At 35.7% G+C, this 20784-nt stretch overlaps 2 protein-coding genes across 2 annotated transcripts; one reads left to right on the forward strand and one right to left on the reverse strand.

The window, feature by feature from the left end:
- The first annotated feature begins 8466 nt into the window (after window positions 1-8466).
- Window positions 8467-18549, forward strand: LOC135593456 (transcription factor BIM2-like). The gene is made up of 7 exons (XM_065083520.1): window positions 8467-8715; window positions 9145-9262; window positions 14814-14883; window positions 14974-15066; window positions 16986-17395; window positions 17522-17654; window positions 18143-18549. Exons 1-7 carry the CDS (start codon window positions 8646-8648, stop codon window positions 18242-18244), a joined length of 996 nt encoding a protein of 331 aa, XP_064939592.1. The 5' UTR covers window positions 8467-8645; the 3' UTR covers window positions 18245-18549.
- A 438-nt stretch (window positions 18550-18987) lies between these two features.
- LOC135593455 (fasciclin-like arabinogalactan protein 2) lies at window positions 18988-20561 on the reverse strand. The gene is made up of 2 exons (XM_065083519.1): window positions 19221-20561; window positions 18988-19131 (listed from the first exon to the last, which is right to left on the reverse strand). Exon 1 carries the CDS (start codon window positions 20427-20429, stop codon window positions 19230-19232), a length of 1200 nt encoding a protein of 399 aa, XP_064939591.1. The 5' UTR covers window positions 20430-20561; the 3' UTR covers window positions 18988-19131; window positions 19221-19229.
- Between the last annotated feature and the right edge of the window lie 223 nt (window positions 20562-20784).

A 20784-nucleotide genomic window follows, 5' to 3' on the forward strand; every position in this document is an offset into this window, starting at 1 on the left:
TCGAGTGGTGTGTAGTTGCTTAACCTTAGACTCAAATATAGATTTGACTTTCGCATGTTCTTCAGTAAACAAAAAGCAAAAAGAATCAACTTCATATCAATCACAAACAAAACCAACTGTACGAAAAGAAAAAGGGAAAAAAGAGATCTAACTTGAGATTCTTTTTGCATCTTTTTCGTCTAATACTGCAGCGAAGCCATTAATGTATTTGTTTTAGGAATAGATTATTGCATCACGAGCGATTTCCTTGCTGACGAAATTGCATGCACAAAGAAGATTAAACTTAACTGAACAAAGAAAAAGCAAGAATGCCAAGATCAGTACTTCATCTTCATAGTTACCTTCCTAGAAAAGATCCCAAGAACTCGTGATGCGAATCTGTGGCTCGATCATATTCTTCCAATGATGGTTCAGGTCCATGAGCATGCGCACCAAGATATACAATGTAAGACTGTCCATTATCAGGAATAATAGATTAGGTCATGATAACATTAAAAGTGTCTACTTCCTTAGCAAAACGAAAGATCGGTTTGTATTCTTCATGATAATTTTGACAGATATTAAAATATCCAACAAATTAAGCATCGTTTCTTTCAATCATTGACATGTTTGGATCTCAAAGGGTGAACATTATAACCTTTTTACTTGTAGCAGCAGACTTTTGTAGTGAAGATTTGCTCTGAAGGCTGGCAGCAATCGGCTTCTGTAACAAGAAGAAGACTAGAATTGCAGGGAGGAGAAATCGACCATTCTTCAGAAACTCCATGTCTTTTCTCTTGATTGTGATGTGCCATCCGTGCTCCTATATTCTTAGACTTATATAGCATTTGCCAAATAAAACTTCAATTATAAAATCCGAGATGCTTATCCCAATACTACTCAAATGATGATAAGCTATTATTATTGGAGATAACAAAGGATATAACTGATAAGCCTTTAGGAAGTACAAAAGTTAACCAACTAATAGTAGTTTTTCTTTTATTTCTTGATGCGAAGATCTACAAAAGAGATCTATCAAAGGGTGAACCAAAAGAGTCTCAAGACTTCGTGGGTTTTAAGTTCTATGAACATCTCATCCATGCACGTTTCCAGATGCAAAGTGCAAGTACGGAAGTATCCATCCAGAATACTTGCAAGTTTGTGATATGAAATCTTATGAATTGCCTCTTTGGCTCTGGTGTCATTTATTTTATACATTTATTAATATAGAACAACACCATTTCATCGATTAATACCGAGAAAGTGTGTGATCAAGTAGTCCAAAAAAAAAAAAAACTATGCATCATCTTTTAGTGTTGAATCATCAAATTCATGTCTGTTGACTACTCATTATTAGAAATGTGATGGAGTTGTGAAAGAAGAATGATTGCAAAAGAAGATAAAAATTCTAATTTTATTGGATTTGTTCAAGCTTATATTCATAATGAGATCCTCTTGTGGTGGAATTGTGGAAGAAGAATGATCGAAGTAAATAAAAGTCTAATTTTGTTGAGTTCAAATGTTGAAGTTTATATTTATCCTCTCATCCATTTATGGGAGATGAGAATACAAGATTACATTAGACAAAAACTAAGGATTCCTCAACTTTCTAGATAATATTTTTTCCCTTCATAAGATATCTTGACAACACATATCAATTTTTTAGGGAATACAATATCTTCCAAGAGGATTTTGTTTTCTTTCAAAAATATCTAAAACATTCTTCATCTTGACAAAAGATTCATATCCTTTTTATAAGATATTAAAATATTTCTTCATCCAGTTAAGTAATTATCATCTTTAGCTAAATTGGGCTTAAGTTCAACAGTCCCCCTTAGCTTAATTTTTCTTTCATCTATCATGCCAAGAAGTGTCTTAAACTTAGTAAATAGCTGAACTCCAAGTGGTTTAGTGAATATATCAACTACTTGATCTTGAGTCTTGACATAAATAAGTTCAACTTCATTTATCTTCATATGCTCCCAGATAAAGTAAATTTTCAAATCAATGTGCTTGCTACTTTCATGATGCACTTCTTTGCTAGTGCAATAGTGGATTTATTATTATTGTAAGTTTGTGTTGCTTCTTGTTTGATATGCATCTTGTCTTGCAAACTTTTTAATCATATAGTATGGCACACACATAAAGATGCTATAACGTATTTAGCTTTACAAGTTGAGAGTGTCACCATTGTTACATTTTGAATATCCAAGTGATTATGATACCTCATATACAAAATACAAATCTGGATATACTTTTTCTATCATTAATATCTCCTCCTCAATCCCTATCAGAATATACAAAAAGTTCAAAATTATTAGAACTTTAATAGAATAAACCATGGGGAAGAGTACCTTTGATTTAGTGCAAAATCCCTTTAGTAGTCTTCCAATGAGTTGATTTAGGTTTTTCTATGAAGCGACTCACCAATCCAACACCATATAAAATATCTAGTCTTGTATGTGTCAAATATCTTAAGTTTTCAATCAAATTTTTATAAAAAGTTACATCTATTGCTTTGCCCTCATCATTCTTTGATAGTTTGACACTACAATCCATTGATATGCTAATTGGGTTGCAATATTCTATCTTGAATATCTTGAGTACTTGTCTTGCATTTGCCTCTTGTAATATGAAGATGCTTTCTTTTGTTTTATTTTACTTTTATGCTAAGGAAATAGGATATTAAACTCATGTCGATCATCTCAAACTATTTTGTCATAACTTATTTGAAATTCTAAAATATACAAGGATTGTTCCCTATGCAGATTAGATTATATATATACAAACAAATATATAACATATTTTCATCGTCTTCTCTAAAGTACAAGGAGTATTTATAAGAGCATTGCATGAAACTATTAGCTTTAAAGTAAATATCAATTCTAGCATTCCAAGCTTTTAGAGCTTGTTTAAAGCTATATAAAGTCTTCCTCAATTTTAGAATTTTATCTTCACATTCTTTCTCAATATATCCCATGGGTTATTCAATATAATTTTTTCTTCAAGAAAATTATTTAGAAATATAGACTTCACATTTAATTGATAAACTTATCATTTGTTTTGAACAGCTAAAGAGATAAGTGTTCTAATGATTTCTATTCGAGTAATAGGGTAGACACCTCATGGTAGTCAATGCCAACCTTTTTCTTATAGTCATTTGTCCCTAGTTTTGCTTTATATTTTTCAATTTCTCCTTGAGTATTTTTCTTCACTTTAAAAACTCATATACTCCTATGAGTTTATGGCCCTTGGGTAAAGTTGTGATCTCCAGTGTTTTATTCTTATTTATGTGGTTGATCTCCTCATTTATTGCTTTCTTCCATTTCTTATCATTACATCTTTAAAAAAATAACTTTTTCATTAGCATAATGACAAATAAGATTGAATTGGTTTGTCACCTCATATAATTCTTATATACTTCTTATTCTTCTTGGTTTTGGACTTTCTTTCAAAGATGAGCTTGATATAGGAGATGATAAAGATGTAGGCTCATCATTTATGACTTTGTCTTTATCTTCATTTTGCACCTTCTCTATATTTGTGCTCCAATATCATACTCTATTTTTATGAAACTCCATAGCTCTACTCACATGCGCTTTATGTTTTTTAGATTAAATAACTTATAAGCTTTAGATTGGGTATTATAGCTAATAAAAATATATTTGAAGTTTTTATCATTCATTTTTGTTCTTTTATAATTTGAAATATCAACATATGTAATACATCCAAAAATCTTTAATATTAGAGTTTCTACTACTCCAAGCTTCCTACTACTATATGGCACATGCAATAGTTTTATCCTAAAACTCCGTTAGCGTCTTAGCATACTTCTAATCATTTAGAGGATGGATCAATTATTTTTCTCCATCATATTATTTTGTTAAGGGGAATAGAGCACCATCAATGGTCTTTGAATATCACATGTTTCACAAAATCATTCAAACTCCTTCCATGTGAATTCTCCTCCATAATTCGATCATAAGACTTTGATGGTGTAGCTACTTTAGTTCTCCACTTATGCTTTGAACTTCTTGAATATTTAAAAACATCTAATTTCTCCTTTAAGAAATAGACCAAGTTTTCACACTAAAATCATCAATGAATGTTAGAAAATAACAATACTCACCATAAAAAGTTGGAGATATTAGTCCACATATATTGGTGTGGATTAGCTCAAGAGGTCTCTTTGCATGATAAGTTAACTCCTTTGGATAGTTCTTCTTTTGTTGCTTACTTTACAAAATTGATTTGGAGAGTTAATATATGGTGATTCTTCCATTATTATTTTGTTTAACAATAAATTAAGCATACTAAAGTTTGAGATGTCCAAAGTGTCATATCCAAAAGCTATCTTTCAAGGTAGCATTTAACTATTTATTATCAATATACTTTGTTCAATATGAATAACTTGTTCTTGGTCATTTGCACTTGTGCAATTATTTTCATGCCTTAATTTTTTAGTGTGAGAGTTCTATTCTTCATATGCACATTATATCATTTCTTCAAAAGTTATATCATTTCTTCAAAAGTTATCTTAAACTTAAAATGTTTGACACATAATAAATATTAGAAATAAAATGATGATATCTATTTTTAGCTTAAATAAGGATTTTAGCTTGAATAATAACCATTGACTTATTCTATCTCCTTTTTTGCGCTAGCCATAAGATAGAGTCATCCTCTTTTTTATCCTTTTTCACATAGTTAGCCTTCTCATTAACTTATTTAGAATCATTATACCAATATTTTGATAACCAATGACCAATATTTTGATAATGAACTTTGGATTTGTTATATCTTTTTCCTCTTGAAGAACCACCTCTCTTTTTTATTGGAGCATTATTCATCGCTTGTCCTCCTTTTCCATAGCCTCTACCATGGTCATGGCTATGACCATAACCGTTTAGATTCTTTCTCCTTTAGCTTTTTCATTCTTATCTTTGAGGGAAAGTATACTTTAAAGAACTTACTCTATTTGTTCTTACTTCTTTTGTATTTTATATTCATGAGCTTATAGGTCATCACAACATAATCAAAATTTGTATCTAAGGATCTTAAGAGATTCTCGATCACTTTGCATCTTGTAATATCTCATCATTTCTTTTTAGTTGGTTCACAATGATTAAGACTCTTGTGAAGTAGTCTAAAATGAACTTCATTTCCTTTATCTTTAATGTTTCAAACTCACCCCTTAGAGTTTGGAGTTACACCTTCTTTACCTTCTCTATTTCTTTATAAAAATTTTTAGAAATCTCCTATGGTTGCTTGGAGTTAGTGGCAATGGCAACCTTTTCGAATGCTTTTTTATCAAGCCCTTAATAAACTAAGAAGAGAGATTTCTTATCTCTTTTTCTCATATCCCTTAAGGAATCCTCTTAAGTCGGCATTAGTGTAGCTTTATATTGGGGCTCATTGTAACCTTCTCTAATATTTTCAATACATCTTATGATCCAATTAAGACCTTCATTTGGATACTCTAATTTTTATAGTTATTAGTGAGATGGAAGATAGTGAATGATATATCGGTGGTCATCATAAGTAACTTAGCTATGATACTACTTTGTTAGAAATATTATGGAGTTGTGGAAGAAGAATGATTAAGAAAGAAGATAAAAGTCTAATTTTGATGGGTTCAAATATTTAAGCTTACATTCACAATACCATCCTCTTATCTATTTATAGGAGACGAGAGTATAAGAATACATTCATAAAAGATAAAAACTCATTATTTTCGTAATCTTCTAGATGATATCTCTTATTTTCATTAGATATCTTGATAACTTTATAAAAATATCAACTTTTAAGGGATTATAACATTTTTGAAGAGGATTCTACTTTCTTTCAAAATATTTAAGATATTCTTCGTCTTTTTAAAAGATCGATATTCTTTTTTAAGATGCCAAAATCTTTCTTCATTCAAGATGATTAAGTAAGATCATCTTTGACTAAATTAGGCTTAAACACTCATTGAATGAATCTTCATGCAAGTTATTGGGATGATTATTCCAATGCAATCATATTATGCACATAATTCTTTTGAAACCGAAACTAAAATAGTTCTTTTGAATGAAAAAGTTGAGACTTAGTTTATAATTATAAATATTACAACATTTGCAATCTATTGAGTATGTCCTTTCGTTTTAGGTAGCTCTAAATTTAACATCATAATATAACGTATGGATAGAGACTCTTATCAAATTAAATTAAATATGCCCTTGGTTACAACCAACTCCTAAAAAAATAACAAGGGTTTAAAAGTGCATGAAAAATTTATCCCAATATTGAATCCACAATTTCTAATTATATCGAGCAATATTAGATCAACATATTAAGTCAAAAGTTAATCATATTTTAAGTATCAAATTAACCAAAATCTAATAATGAAAAGATAACTGATATACTAATCAACCAATAGTGAGTGCATGTTGGTGTGACAACACCTCTAACATTTATTTCAATTCTAGATTTTATTTTATTTTAATTATTATTTTTCTATATCGGTGATTTCATAACGAAACAAGTCCCTAGTAATAAACTTTTATTAGTTGACGCCCTCATATTTAGTGTTTACTATGTGTATATATATTTTTTTTAAATTTTGATAATACCTTTGAATCTAGCTATTTCAAATCTAATTGATCTGTAGGCTAGTTGGATCAAGTCGAGATGTCTCAATCTGAATCAAGTTGATATAGGTTGAATCTCTTCAAATAGGTCAAATCCCTTCCACCAGTCATGAACCTATCTTTTCCTTCCTTTCACTCTACCTCCATCACCTCCTTTCTCTCCTCGTTGACTTACTTCTCCTATAGCCTCTTCTCTTTTCCATTGGCTTTATCCTCCTCCTCCCACTCTTGTTGCATCCTCCCCTCTCCCTCTTCCTCCTCTCTCTTATTTTCCTTCTCTTTTGTTTTCTATTTCTCCTCTACTGCTCTCTCCTTTTCGTCCTCAAAGTTTATTTTAAAAAAGTTATATTGCATTTAGTATTCATTCGGGTTACAATCGAGTTATACTTATTCACATAATATCTTAAAAATATATTAATTTTTATATAAATTTATTTTTAATTTATTATAAAAATAAAAGTAGCAGTATATTTTTTTATTAAGATCATATTCTAATAGAGTTCTAAAAAATTTGATAATTAATTATCTTAAATCATCTAAAAATAAAAAAAAATTATTTTTAAAATAGTTAAGATGATCAAGTTTAACTTAGATTAATTTTGAGTATAACTAAGTCAACTTAATAAATAAAAAATATAGGATTTTATGATTAGTTTTGTGATAATTTTTGATAATTTTACATAAAAATGAATATATATTTTAATATATTATATGAATGAGTGCAATTTGAGTGTAACTTAAGTGTAATATTTTTTCTGAATAATTTAAGATAAATTTATATAAAAATTAATATATATTTTTATTAATTAATTATTTTTTAGTTTTATGATAATTTTATATGAAAACTAATATATTTTATAAATGAGTATAATTTGAGTATAATCCGAGTGTAACTTAGTATAATTTAAGAGTAATAACGATGAGATGAAGGACTAGGAGAGAAGAAAAAGGAAGTGGAGGAGGAGTAGAAGACAAGAAAAGAAAAGGGAGAAAAGAGAGGTGAATGCAGAGAAGAAAGAAGCGAATGAAGCGGGGAGGAGGTGAGAAAGTGAACGGAGGAGATGACGGAGGTGAGGTTAATTTGAAGAAATCATTAAATAATTAGAGACTCAATTAAATCAAATTAGATAGTTAAAATTTAATTGAATGATCAGATTAAATTATTGGTGGAGGTGTGGGTTCATTTCAAAGAAATCGATTAAGATCTCAAAAACCTAATCAGATATAATTATTATGTTTTATAATTTCATCGAGGATATTTTGATCAAGATCTAAAAATAAAATGTTATATTTAAAATTAAATATAAGCATATCAATCATCTGATAAAATCTTGAGTTTTTCTTTTAATAAATTACCCCCAACAATTTTATATAAAAGGTTAAACTTTATCTTGGTACAAAATGGAGCGGCAAAATCAGGATTTTACTCCATTGGTTGGTGAAAGAAAAAGGACATTATTATTCTCTCCATCACGAAGCCTAGGAAAAGATGACATCGTAACTCAAAATCGCAGATGCACAAAAGATTAAATGATTGATGACTGACACGATCATTCTTCTTTGGAAATCAATCAATTGAGGATAAAGACAAGAGAATAACATCACACAAATATTAATTAATCAATCAACAAAGTAGAGAAAGAAATTATAATCTTAATATTTGGAACTGCGGTATGCTTCTTCCCATCAAACATTGAATTTTAATGACTCGGATTGTGTTTGTTTACGGACCTGTCCAATTGGCCGCAGACACTCCATGACAGTTCGTGTAATTTCCTGCAAGTTAGTAAGGGCAAGGACGTCAATTGGAAAGCCTGGATTCGGGATATTGGGACTTCACCGGGGGCAAGAATGCCAGTTTGCTCTTGTCCTCCTTTCTGGTTTTTCTTCTTTCCATTTTTGTTTTCCTGTAGCGGAGAGAAATTAGAGACTTGGGTGAGAGTAAAGTTCAGATTAGGGTTTCCGTCGATCTCCTCCTCTCTTCTCAACCTAAGGGTTGCTTCGGGAGCTGGTGAGCCTGGGCGTGGGAAGCGGCTGATGGAGTCGGTCTCGAGATCGAGCGGCGACGAGGACGAGATGGGGAGAGCGCAGGAATCGTCTCGAAGAGGTTCCTTGAAGAGAAATTCTCTCTATCTCTCTCTCTCTCTCTCTCTCTACATTTTGTTATGTTTCTTTTATGAAAGGCCTTGTTTTGCGAAGTTCAAATTTCATAGGCAAAATCATAGCATGATCTGTTCTCTTTCCGAAAATTCATATGCTGAGAACGAGTTTTACCGTGATTATCCTCTGTTTTAATATCTATTTTTCCAATTACCTAATCAAAACCTATAAAATATAGACTTTTTGGCGTTTTCTTTTGGTTTTCCCTCTTTATACACCATTTTTCTGAAAAGGGTGCCCATCTCTCTTTTGAAACCTATGTTGCTTTTAAAAAGCTAAATATTTTGCTGAGCCCAAGAAACAAGAGGTACTTTTGAGGTACGAATGGCCTTTCTTTGCCAAAAATATCAATTTTCGTTTCTGTGGGTTTCTCCAGTGGAACTCACGGTGAAAGTTGATGGGAAGAGTAGTGAACAGAAGCCAGGCACGCCAACTACGCCAAGATCAAAGCATTCTGCGACCGAGCAGCGTCGGAGGTGCAAAATCAATGACAGGTCAGTCACCAGTCAATTTGATCACATATTCCTATCGTCTATCGTGATTTTTTGATCGGCTCCTTAACACATTGTAGTTCTTATCGCATCAACTTTCTAGTCTCTTCTAGTTCAATTCTCTTTTCTATGAATAGATAGCCTTGATCGCAATTCTATAGTGATTGCAGTACTAGATCTGCCAAGTACCTTCACCAATCTCTTAACATGAATAGTTACTAAATTTCTGGGTCTACTGGGTAGAATTTCGCATGCAATGATCTTCAAAAGATGATTTTGACAATATTAATAACAAAGGAATATATTGCAAGGCAGTTAAGTTGGATATTTAAAGTACGTTTAAGTAGTTAAGTCGAAATAGGTATGTTATTGAAACTTGAGCAAACCTGAACTACGGGTGTGTTTGGAAATATATTTAAAATGTGCATTCAGGGACCAATGCACATTTCAAATGTGAATCGGTGTTTACTAAATTTTTTTTAAATCACATCAAGTTTAGATGTTGTATTGGAAATGTTCAAACACCCCTCATAGTAGCATTAGCATTTGGAGGATGCTAATATATTTTTAAAATTTTGAAAGTACCCTATGACCTTATCTAAAATTACAAGATTACTAAAATGATTTAGTGAGAAATCAATATAATTTATATTTTTCATAAAGGTAGAATTTTATTTATTTATTTATTTTTAAAGATTATTTTATATTTATTTATATGATTATATTTTTTATTTATTGTATATTTGGGCTGTATGAAATTTTTTATAAGATTACATACATTTATTTATTTATTTTAAAATTTATTATTAATTTAAATAAAAATTATGTATTTACTTTTGAATAAATATTAAAAATATTAAAAGGGTAAGTTTGTCATAAAATATTCAATGGACTTTTGAGATACAATTTTACCATGCAACACTTACGCCAAGGCACATTTAAATTGCAGTTTTCATCTATTATTTACCAGCACTCAAAGCATTTTATGATTACACATTTATTCAAAACCCTTTCTCTAACTGCATATTAAAAATGCAAATGTGTTCCCAAACGCAGCCTAAATCCTTCCACTATACTTTATCCTGCTATTTTATCATCAGTTGCTGTTGCTCTCATTCCAATAAAACAAAAGTAGATAAATTATTTTTTAGTTTGTTTAGATGGCAATTTATTGTACTAGGTTCTAGCTTTATAGGATAGCTTCATAAAGTTTTTTCATCCATTCAGTGTAATCTGGTGCCTTCTTTTATTCCTTCAAATGGAGTTCACTTTTGTTATCTTTTATCAAAGGCCTTTCCTTGTGGTAGCTTGCCTTTTATATGAGGATGGGCCTTTGTACTATGGTTAAGTTACTCCTTTGCGATGCATGTGACTAGGGTTTGAGTCACGAAGACAACCTCACTGTATCTAGAGGTGAGGTTGGATACATTGGTCCCCACGATTCCATTATTGGCGGGAGCGTTATCCGCTAGATTCACCCTCTTTTAACTTGCCTTTTATATTATATATATGACATTTAATTGGATGCACTAAAATCTCTTGTGGATTTATACAGCCAGTTTAGTTAATATACTTTGTTTACTTGATCTCCATAGACGAGTTGATTATGACCCCACATGTGAGAAGTCAAAATATTGGACCATTTTTCAAGTGAATAAGAGGTGTGAGAGCATGTTATCGCTATGTCATGATTTCAGACTTACTTTGTGGTGAATTATATGGTGTAGGTCTAGACACTAGGCATAAAATGTTCTAGCCTAAATTTTTGGTAAACCATCTAAGTCACATATTTAAGTCTGCAGTCCTGCCTGCATTGGATGGAACCTTGTGCACTGAGTTTGTCCATTTTTGCTTGCCTTTTATGTTACCTATATGACGTTTCATGGATGCACTATAATCTCTCGTGGGTTTATATGACCAATTTAGTTGTGTTTTATTTAATTTATGTCACTTTGTTTGCCTGATGTCCATAGATGAGTTGATTATGATCCACTTCCAAGAAGTTTAAAGCTTGCACCATTATTTAACGAAGTGGGTAAGAGGTGTGAGAGCATGTTGTCACTGTGTCATTATTCTAGACCTATTATTTAGTAACTTGTATGGAGTAGGTCCAGGCACATGGCCTAAAATGTTCTAGGTACCCTCGTTATTTCTTGGTATAACAATTTGAGTTATCTTAATTTTCACTTAAATCTCTAACAGCCTCCTAATATATGTTTTTGAAGCCTCCTATAGGGTAACACTGGGGAATGGCTGCCAATTGCTGTTGGCCACATCCTTAATGATCTTGTCTTCTCGGTATAGCAATTTGAGTTATCTTAATTTTCACTTAAATCTCTAATAGCCTCCTAATATATTTTTTTGAAGCCTCCTATAGGGTAACACGGGAAATGGCCACCAATTGTTGTTGGCCTTGTCCTTAATGATCTTGCTCTCTTCATTGGGTTCGGTTCACTTGGATCATCAATGTGACTGACAATGAGTTAGCCCATGTGAAGGGATCATGGAAATTAATAGACACTATTTGTCATGATCCAAGTGATGAACTAGCCTTATAGCTTTTGTTGAGTGGAGCAGCCACTTGCTTAAGTTGTTAAATTTTTTTAAATATTTAGTAAAAGACCACCTAACTCATGTATATTTTCATTCTTTTCTAAGTGGACTATTGTGATATCCAAGAATAAAAATCTTGGTTCGATATCGATATCCATTGGTGGCCAGACTGGTACAATATCTGTACCATACATCTGTGATTTCAATAGGTGCTCGGGCACCCGGGCGAGGCGAGGCCCGAGCGCCTCGCTTCATGTCCAGGCGCCTCGCTTCAAAGAGGCGTCGCCTGGGCGCTCGCCCGAGCCCAAGCGCCTGGCGCTTCGGGCGAGCGCCTGGGTTAAACCAAGCGACCGAACTAGATTTTTAGGTTTGGTTGGTCTCCGGTGCTTTAGTTGGTTCAATCGAATCAACTAAATCATTGATATCAGGCTCACTCTCGCGATTTTCCCAACTTCCCCAACCCTAACACTCGCGATTTTGCAGTCGAGATTTTTTCTCTGCTGTCGCTGCTCTCTGCTGCCGCTGCCACTGTTGCTGCTTGCCGCTACTGTCGCTACTCGCCGCTGCCACAATCGTTGCTCGCCGACTACTTGCCGCTGCCACAATTGCTACTCGTTGCTGTTGTTGTCGCTCGCCGCTCCCGTTGTCGCTCACCGCTCCTACTGCCGCTCGCAGCTCCCGCTCCCACTCCCTCTGTCGTTCGCTGCTCCCGCTATCACCGTCGCTCCTCGTCGCTCCCGCTTTAGCTACAACTGTCGCCTGCTATCGCTGCCGTTGTCTTAGTAGCCTCGGTCTTCTCACTATACTATTAACAGTATATTAACAGTATACTGCTAACTATATACTAATAATAGTATTTTTATTTATTAGATTAATAATATATTATTTTGATTTTAATACTATTAATTTTTTTATTTATTTAATAGTATATTTTTTATTTAAAAAATAAAAATATACTATTATGATTTATTTATTTATTTATTATGATTTTGTACCAGATTTTTTTTAATTTAATAGCATATTTTTTTTATTTAAATAATTATATTTATTAATTATATTATATATTTTTATATTTTAGCACCTCGCTTCGCTCGGGCGAGCGCCTAGCGCCTGGGGCGTTTTTGGACTTTGGCATCTTTTGGTGCCTAACGCTTTTTAAATCACTGCCATACATCTAAGTATAGGTATAGGGTGCTACAGATCGATACAAGCCAGACCAGCAGAGAGTGAGAGGAAGAGGAGGCGATGGCTGAATAAGAGGAGGAAGGAGAAAAGGAAGAGATGGAGAAGAGGAGGCAGAGGAAAAGTGGGAGGACACGACAAAGGAGACGGAGAAGGGGAGAGATAAGGAAAAGAAGGTAAACAAAAAGATAAGACGGCTGTTGGCAGTTTACACAAACAGAAAAAAATTGTGACAAAGAAGACCTGGTATTAATATCAATGATGGGCTTACTGTCCAATATAGCTTGGTATTGGTCAGCTTACCACTCAATAATTCTGGTACAATGACTTTACCAGGTGGTAAGCTAGGTTTCAGATTGGATTGAATGAAATTGCTTGAGCTGCATATTGGTCGGCCATTGGACCGACAATTACTGGTTCACAGCAATTGGTACAAATTCAAATTTTAAACCATGGTGGGACCACACCTTATAATGCTGAGGGTGCAAATGAGTTTACAGATTGGGTGAATTTGCTTGGGTTGCATACTGGTCTGCCATTGGATTGACAATTACACGTCTGCAGCAATTGGTGGAAACCAAAATTTTAAACCATGGTGGTGCCACACCTTATAATGCTGAGGGTGCAAATGATTTTGCAAAATTGTGTTTGTAAAAATTGTTTAAAGAATGGATCCGGATTGGAATTTACTAAAGTCATATTAAATTTGACTGAGAAAATGGGAAATGGCCAACCTAGTGTGTGGAATTAGCTGTCATTGACCCAAACCAATTAATGTAAAATGGGTTTCTTTGTCCTTTGTTGCAATACTAGAAGAGATAATAGCATGAGAGCTTATGTTCATAAAAAGGAACTATATGATTTGAGTCAATTGGGATGTTAGGAAAGTTAGATGAAATCATTCAAGGAGCAATTGTGAGTGAAAGCCTTTTAATGTGTTGTTTTGCATGAGAAATTGTTCGATTGGGCAATTTGCTGCATGATTTTGTCCTTAGAAAAGACACCTGATCAAGAATGGACTTTTACATGTAGCTCACATGGTTATTTGACCCCAACAATGTGGGAACTTTGGTCCTCTAATTATACAAAAGCAGAGCCTTTCTAGCTGAAATAGCTTGTATTGTGGATAAACTATGGGTTCCCACAGTTGGCACCAATGATGTGGGCCAAGCATTTGCTTGGTCTTCCATGTCAGGCACTTGTTTATAGGCCATGAGCTTCCTCAACTTCCCATCAATATCCCATTGATGTGGAACATCTGGGCTTCTTTCTTATTTATACCACAACAACATGCCATGCTAGGCATATAATTAATTTAATTTGCTTATACAGACTGACTTGGGATAATTTGTTAAACTACTATGTATTCTTATGTGTATGTTTGTAAAAAGCTTGTCAAGAAGGACCATTCATCTGTGCCCACCTACATGCTAGTATGAGACGACAAATATGCACTGATGAGCACTCATTTAGTATCAGCATGGCCGTCCATGAAAGCATGATTAGGTGGGCATATTCAAACAGCAGCAGTTTAGCATATTATTTGATTTGTGTATAAGACTTTATTGATATATTATTATTAGGATTACAATAGAAGGTGCGATGATTATTCTGTTATTTGGTTTGTTTTTATCACATTCCTCAGGACTTTCATGGTTATTTTTAAAGTTTCTTATTTCTTGCTGGAAATTGGATGTCTTTACTTTGTCTTTGGAAAACCGGAAAAGCCAAAATGAACAGCTGACAAACTTTAAAATTGAAGTACTAAGCTTTGTGCTATTACATTTTATCTATTACCAGCTCGTCTTATGACATGCAGATTTCAGATACTTAGAGACCTGATACCACATAGTGATCAAAAGAGGGATAAAGCTTCATTTCTTTTGGAGGTAGCTGCAGTTTTTTTATGCTTTTTAATGCTTTCTCTTTGCAGTTAAGTTATTAGAATAGTACTTCATAGGAGCTGTGTTCTCATGCAGGTTATTGAATACATTAAGTTTTTACAAGAGAAGGTACAAAAGTATGAATCATTTCCAGGTTGGAATCAGGAAAATGAAAAATTGATGCCATGGGTAATCTTCTGTCATTTTTTCCTTACATTTGCCATGAGAATGAATACATACCTAGGATTTATGCATCAAGAGGCAAATCATTTAATTGTTCGATGAATGAGTTAAAAACAAATCATTGGCTTGCTTATTTGACCATGTTGACAAAATTTTGAAGACAAAAAAATTTTGGTTTATCCGCTTGCAAGGAGGAAGCATGCATTTTTGTGCTGCATTTCATGCTTGGATTACTTAAACAATCCACATGTTACAATATATTCATACATTAAGAAAACAGAACAATATTGCACTTAACCGTTTTGTTGGTATACTGGGTTTATCTATTAATTTATAAAATTATTAGTTACACATACTGGTTAGGGGTGTAACGAAGCAAGGGGTTCTGAGAACCAGTGTGTCTTATTCCGTTTATTGACATACCTGTCCCAGCTAAAGATTATCAGTTTCTGTGGGTCTTATGATGACTTGATTGTCCATCCTGTTATTCAATATTTGTAATGTTAATGGTCCAGCTTTGGTCTGCACCTTCATCATCCCTAGCCATGCCTGACTCTGTATTGGTGGGGGCCCAAATTCTTGTCCAAAGCTTCCCATTCTTCCTGTAAGAGGTCCAGCTAAACCCTGTGCCAAGTGATGCTAGTAATCAAATCATTTTTAATTTATTTATCAGGCAATGATTTTGTTACTTCCATTTTTCTTTGCAACAATTTCTTTTTCTTGTTATACATATATTTTACTTACTGTTGACATGATTAATCATTCTAAGTCTGGATACTAACTTACTATCACAATGTTCATGCCCAAATATGTCTCTGGAGAGACGCTATGTTAAATGAACTTCCTTATTTCAGTCAATCAAATGCAATTTAGGAGCAATCTTCATAGTTCCTTAGATGTTTAATGCTGATTGATAATTTAAATACTTCCCCTGTTTCCAAATTAATCTCATTAGTTGACAAGAAATAAGCGAAGTTGTTGGCATTTGGGAAGAGTTGGATCTGTGGTGAAATGACAATTATTTTCTTCAGGAGTGCAAGTAGAACACAATCTCCATAGAAGGAACTAGGACAGATTTAAGAATCGATCATAAATGACTGAAACCTTGCAGTTCTATTAACCGATTAACTCAACTTACTGCTGGTCATGTCACATAAGGGAACAGTTAAATATTTCTGTATCAGATGTTTATATCAGTCAGAATTATGAGGTTGTGTCAGACATCATGTCATAAAACTGAACACAACCAAATATCACATAGTTAAATACATTTATATTAAATATTAATTCTTGTAATTGTAGTAGATATTATTAAACTATCAAAATGTATATACATAAACTAATGTAACATACTTTACCATCATGAATATAATATTTCAGGTGTATATTTTGGTTGTATATTACTTACTTAGCATCTTTGAGATATCTTACCTATTAAAAACTGCATTAAAAACCAATCGGAAACCAACAAATTCAATTTCTATCTGTTATTTGATTTGGTTCATAATAGTTTAAAATCTTGGAAAATGCGACATGTTCGGTTTGAATTGGAAATTAAATGAAAACTGAATCAAAATTCATCCTTCACTAGTGATAGCCTTAATAATTGTTGTTTTCTTTGTATTTTAATGTCTATTCATATGCAATTTAAGGCCCTGCCATATGTGCTTTTGTTTTTCTTCAGGATTAAAATGATGTATCTGGTTACTCTAGGATGTATGAAAGAAAAAACCAATCTCCTCAAATTAAAGTAATCTCATGATGTTCCCACAACTTAGTATGTGCTTGTGCATGCGCATGTATGTGGATGGATGTGAGCACTTGCTAGTGTACATTAGAAGAAGAGGAACAAAATTTTTAAGACACTAAATAGTAGTTCAATACGGGATCTAGATTTATCTGATAAATTTCTTGCCTTGTACCAGAGTAGCAATCAAGGCCCGGGAGATGGTATGGTTGATCCTCCTAACCTTACAAAAAATGGTTCTCAATCTGGCCATTTGTTTCCTGGAAAGTTTGTTGATAGTAGCATCCCTGGGGCACCAATGTCCCTCTCAAACGCACACAATGTGGCAGAAGCTGATATGAGTCCAGGTGCAGTGCTTGTTCCCATGCAGTCAAACTATTATGCTTCTGTTGGAAGGGGATCTGGTTTTATGCAACCTCAGGAGAGGGTGATTTCAGACTCAGATAATCCAGTGTCTCAGTCTCAATCTGAGTGGCAAAGTTCATCATGCATGGCCGATTGCAATTTGAGCAGTGATATGCTGAATGAACATGAAGAGCTAATAATTGATGAGGGCACAATTAGCATTTCTAGTGTCTACTCCCAAGGGTGAGTCATCATTCAACTGAAACATTTTTGTTCAGATTGTCATGACAACTTTTTATGCGCTTTCATGGGAAAATTTGTCTTCTTGTCAAATGTAGAATGAACTCCTTATGGATTACCTGCGTGCAGGTTATTGACCGCATTGTCACAAGCCATGGCTAGTTCAGGAGTAGATCTGTCTCAAGCCAGCATTTCTGTGCAGATAAATCTTGGCAAGGGTGCAAGCAAAAGGCCTACCACTGCTAATATGTCCAATGCAAAGGTGTGAACTATCTTGTTTGTTCCTTGTCCTATATTTAGCAACTAGAATGATTAATGTGATTATGGAACATGTTGAATCCAATTTCAGTAGATAACTCTCTTGGAAGTTCTCATGGTACCCAATGCTGGTGGGCAGATGCACTATAGATTTACCTGTTTCTAATGGAATTATCTCCTTGTTCTTCCAACAGATGATGACAACATAAGATGAATAACATCATACATAAGATATTTTGTTAATCAACATCATGTGTTTTTTCTTCTTGTGGATATGCTCACCAGTTAATTGATCTCATTAATAATATTTTACACAATATTTAAGCAGTGCTTTATTAAATTGGTATTCTAACGTGGTGGTTGGACCTACCGTTATGGATTTATGGCTAGTTTTGCTGAGGGAACTATATGTGGACGCGCAAGAATCCACACTTAATGGCCTTACCCTGTTTAGAAACTACTAAATAACGTGTTCCATATTATCGTTTATAGGATCACTCGGACAATTCACATATTCATCAAATAATGGGAAACTCGGTGCCAGGGAGCAACATTGAGGAGTCTGAACAAGTGCCAAAGCGGCAAAAAGGCTGATACCAGCAAGTGACTATGTTTCAACAGTTTGAATTTTTTGTGATCATCCAACCGATGAACCTGCAAGGCGTTGCCTCTTGTCCTCGTTGTAATAGCATTGTGTATTCTTTTGTAATCACGTGAAGCTTTTTCTTGCAGAACCGAGAAGCTAATTGGCGTGTATGCTTCTGGTCCTCTCTATGGAGTCTTGTAACGTCCAAGTCCTTGTATGAATCTGTCCTTTTCGACCATTGGTCGCTGTGAATTGTACTGATCGATTACACGGCAGTGGTTTTCTTCTAAACCTGGATGAGTTTGATCGACCATGTGTTGCTGGAGCACCGAATCATCATAAATTATTGGAGATTGCTAAACATATCTCTGCTGGGGAGGATTGTTGCATGCATGCTTGTAAAGCGGTTGATTGAGTACATATGGCGTTCTCATCAGTTCTCTGAAGGTAGGCTGTGGCTGCAACTGCCTGTTCCCGTTCCTTGGCAAGGAAAACTGGGTGGATAATTTAATTGTTTTGTATATGCATGTACGAAAGGCATTTCATTGAAAAATGAACATCTGCCTTTGAAAATTTTACAGGATTTAAACAAACATATTGCTCGGATTGGGATGATACCATCCAAATTCAATTGTTTTCTTGTATTGTTCTCTGGTAATATTATAAATTTGAACACCAGAAGAGTATAACTATAGTATGACAGAGTGTAAACACTCACTAAATCCATGATGCAGTCTCCAAACAGTGACCATGTATAAAGTAACTCATCATCACCATTTAAAACCACACAATCTACAGAACAAATTCACCGGAGGAAGAGAGTATATGTGTATATATAGAAGATTATATGTATATCTCTCTGGTCCTCAATTATTCCCCGTCCCAAATCGTGAGACTGCAACACCAGAAGAAGTAAAACAGGAAAATTTTTTATGGCACAGATAAATAACAGAAGGACAAGAAGAAGAATGCGTGAACCTTTACATTATTATATCAGACGACGACTATGACTGCTGCCGCCAAAGTGGCAGCCATGGCGGCGGTGAGCCACCTTCCGGCGGCGCTGAGACTGAGAGCAGAGTTGTCCGACGCCTCTTCGTCCGCAGGTGACTCCTCGGGGCCTGCCGCGGCGTGCTTGGACTTCTTGGAAGCCGGGGCGGGAGCGTCGGCCTCGACGACCTCGGGGATCTTGAACAGCTCCCGGGGCTGGAGCACCTTGTTGATAGCGTAGACTGCGTCAGGATCCTGGTCGAGGATTGTGGAGGTGATGGTGGCGGTGACAACTCGGGTCTTGACCGTGATGGCGTCGCCGTCGGTCCGCACGGTGTAGTGGAAGTTCTTGTTGCGGCTGGTGGTGGCGAGGGTAGTGAAGAAGCCGTTGTTGGTTTTGAGGAGCTGGGGAGAGTAGTACGCCGGCACGCCGTGGTAGAGGAGGAGGGAGGCCTTACCGTCGGCAGTGAGGTTTTTGTACTTGGGGCCGAAGGCCCTGACGGCGCCATCACTGGGGCAGAAGACCGTGAGCCCGACGTCGAGGTTGTCCTCGAAGATCTGAAGGACGTCCGGGCTGGCTAGTAGCAGATCGGCGAAGGCCTTGCAGCCCTTCTTGGCCAGGAGCACGGTGAGGTTGACGGGGGCGGGCGCCGCCACGGGGGCCTCCGCCTCGGGGGAGCTGAGGATGGTGCTTATCTGCAGGATGGAGATGTTGTAGGGGATCTCCTTCAAGGACTTAACCAAGACAGCAGGCGGGGCGCCGCCGGCGTCCTCGGTGATGAAGGTGACCTTTCCCCGGCGGTGGTCGGTGATGTTGATGTAGCCGGTAGTGCCGGGGGCGTGGCCAGAGGACTGGAAGACGGAGGAGGAGATGGTGGAGCCCCTGCTGAGCTGGTGGAGCTTCCTGGAGCTGTAGTAGTCGCTGAGGATGTGGAGGGAGAGGACGTTGCGGAGGGTGAGGAGGGAGAGGTGCTTGGCGAGGAGGTCGGACATGCCGGCGTTGTCGACGGCGAGCACCGTGATGGTGAGGCGGCGGTTGATCTCGTTGGCTAGGTGGGTGGCGGACAGGTAGTGGTTGAAGGTGGAGAATTCCGGGTGCTGCGCCAGGATCTTGGTTATGTTGTGGCCGCGTGCCACCGGAAAGGTAGCAGCAGCGGCCAACAGCAGGAGAGAAGCGGCAAGGAGAGGAACAGCTCGCTGCATTGCCTCTGCTGGCTGTAGAATGGTGAATGCTACACTAACCGTAGGAATTGAGGAGGAGGAGGAGGAAGAGAGAAGCAGGGAGCGCTTGTGTGGTGTGCGGGGAAGAAGGGGAACGGAGATTATAAGGTCGAAGAAGCAGCGTAGACGAAGTAGCTCATGCACTGAGACGCGAGTCAAGTCCTTAGTTACGAAACGAAAGACAGGCGTCAGCCATGTCTTACTATACAATGGATGTGTTGGAGAATCACCATCGTCTTTCAATGAAATAGCTGCTGCTTGTAGCCAGAACAAGATTCAATTAGATTAGCAACTCAAATTCCCGTTGCATTATTGACGATTAGGTACCGCCAAAGAT

The sequence above is a fragment of the Musa acuminata genome, chromosome BXJ1-9 (assembly GCF_036884655.1).
Source record: "Musa acuminata AAA Group cultivar baxijiao chromosome BXJ1-9, Cavendish_Baxijiao_AAA, whole genome shotgun sequence".
In the NCBI taxonomy this organism is placed as follows: Eukaryota; Viridiplantae; Streptophyta; class Magnoliopsida; order Zingiberales; family Musaceae; genus Musa; species Musa acuminata.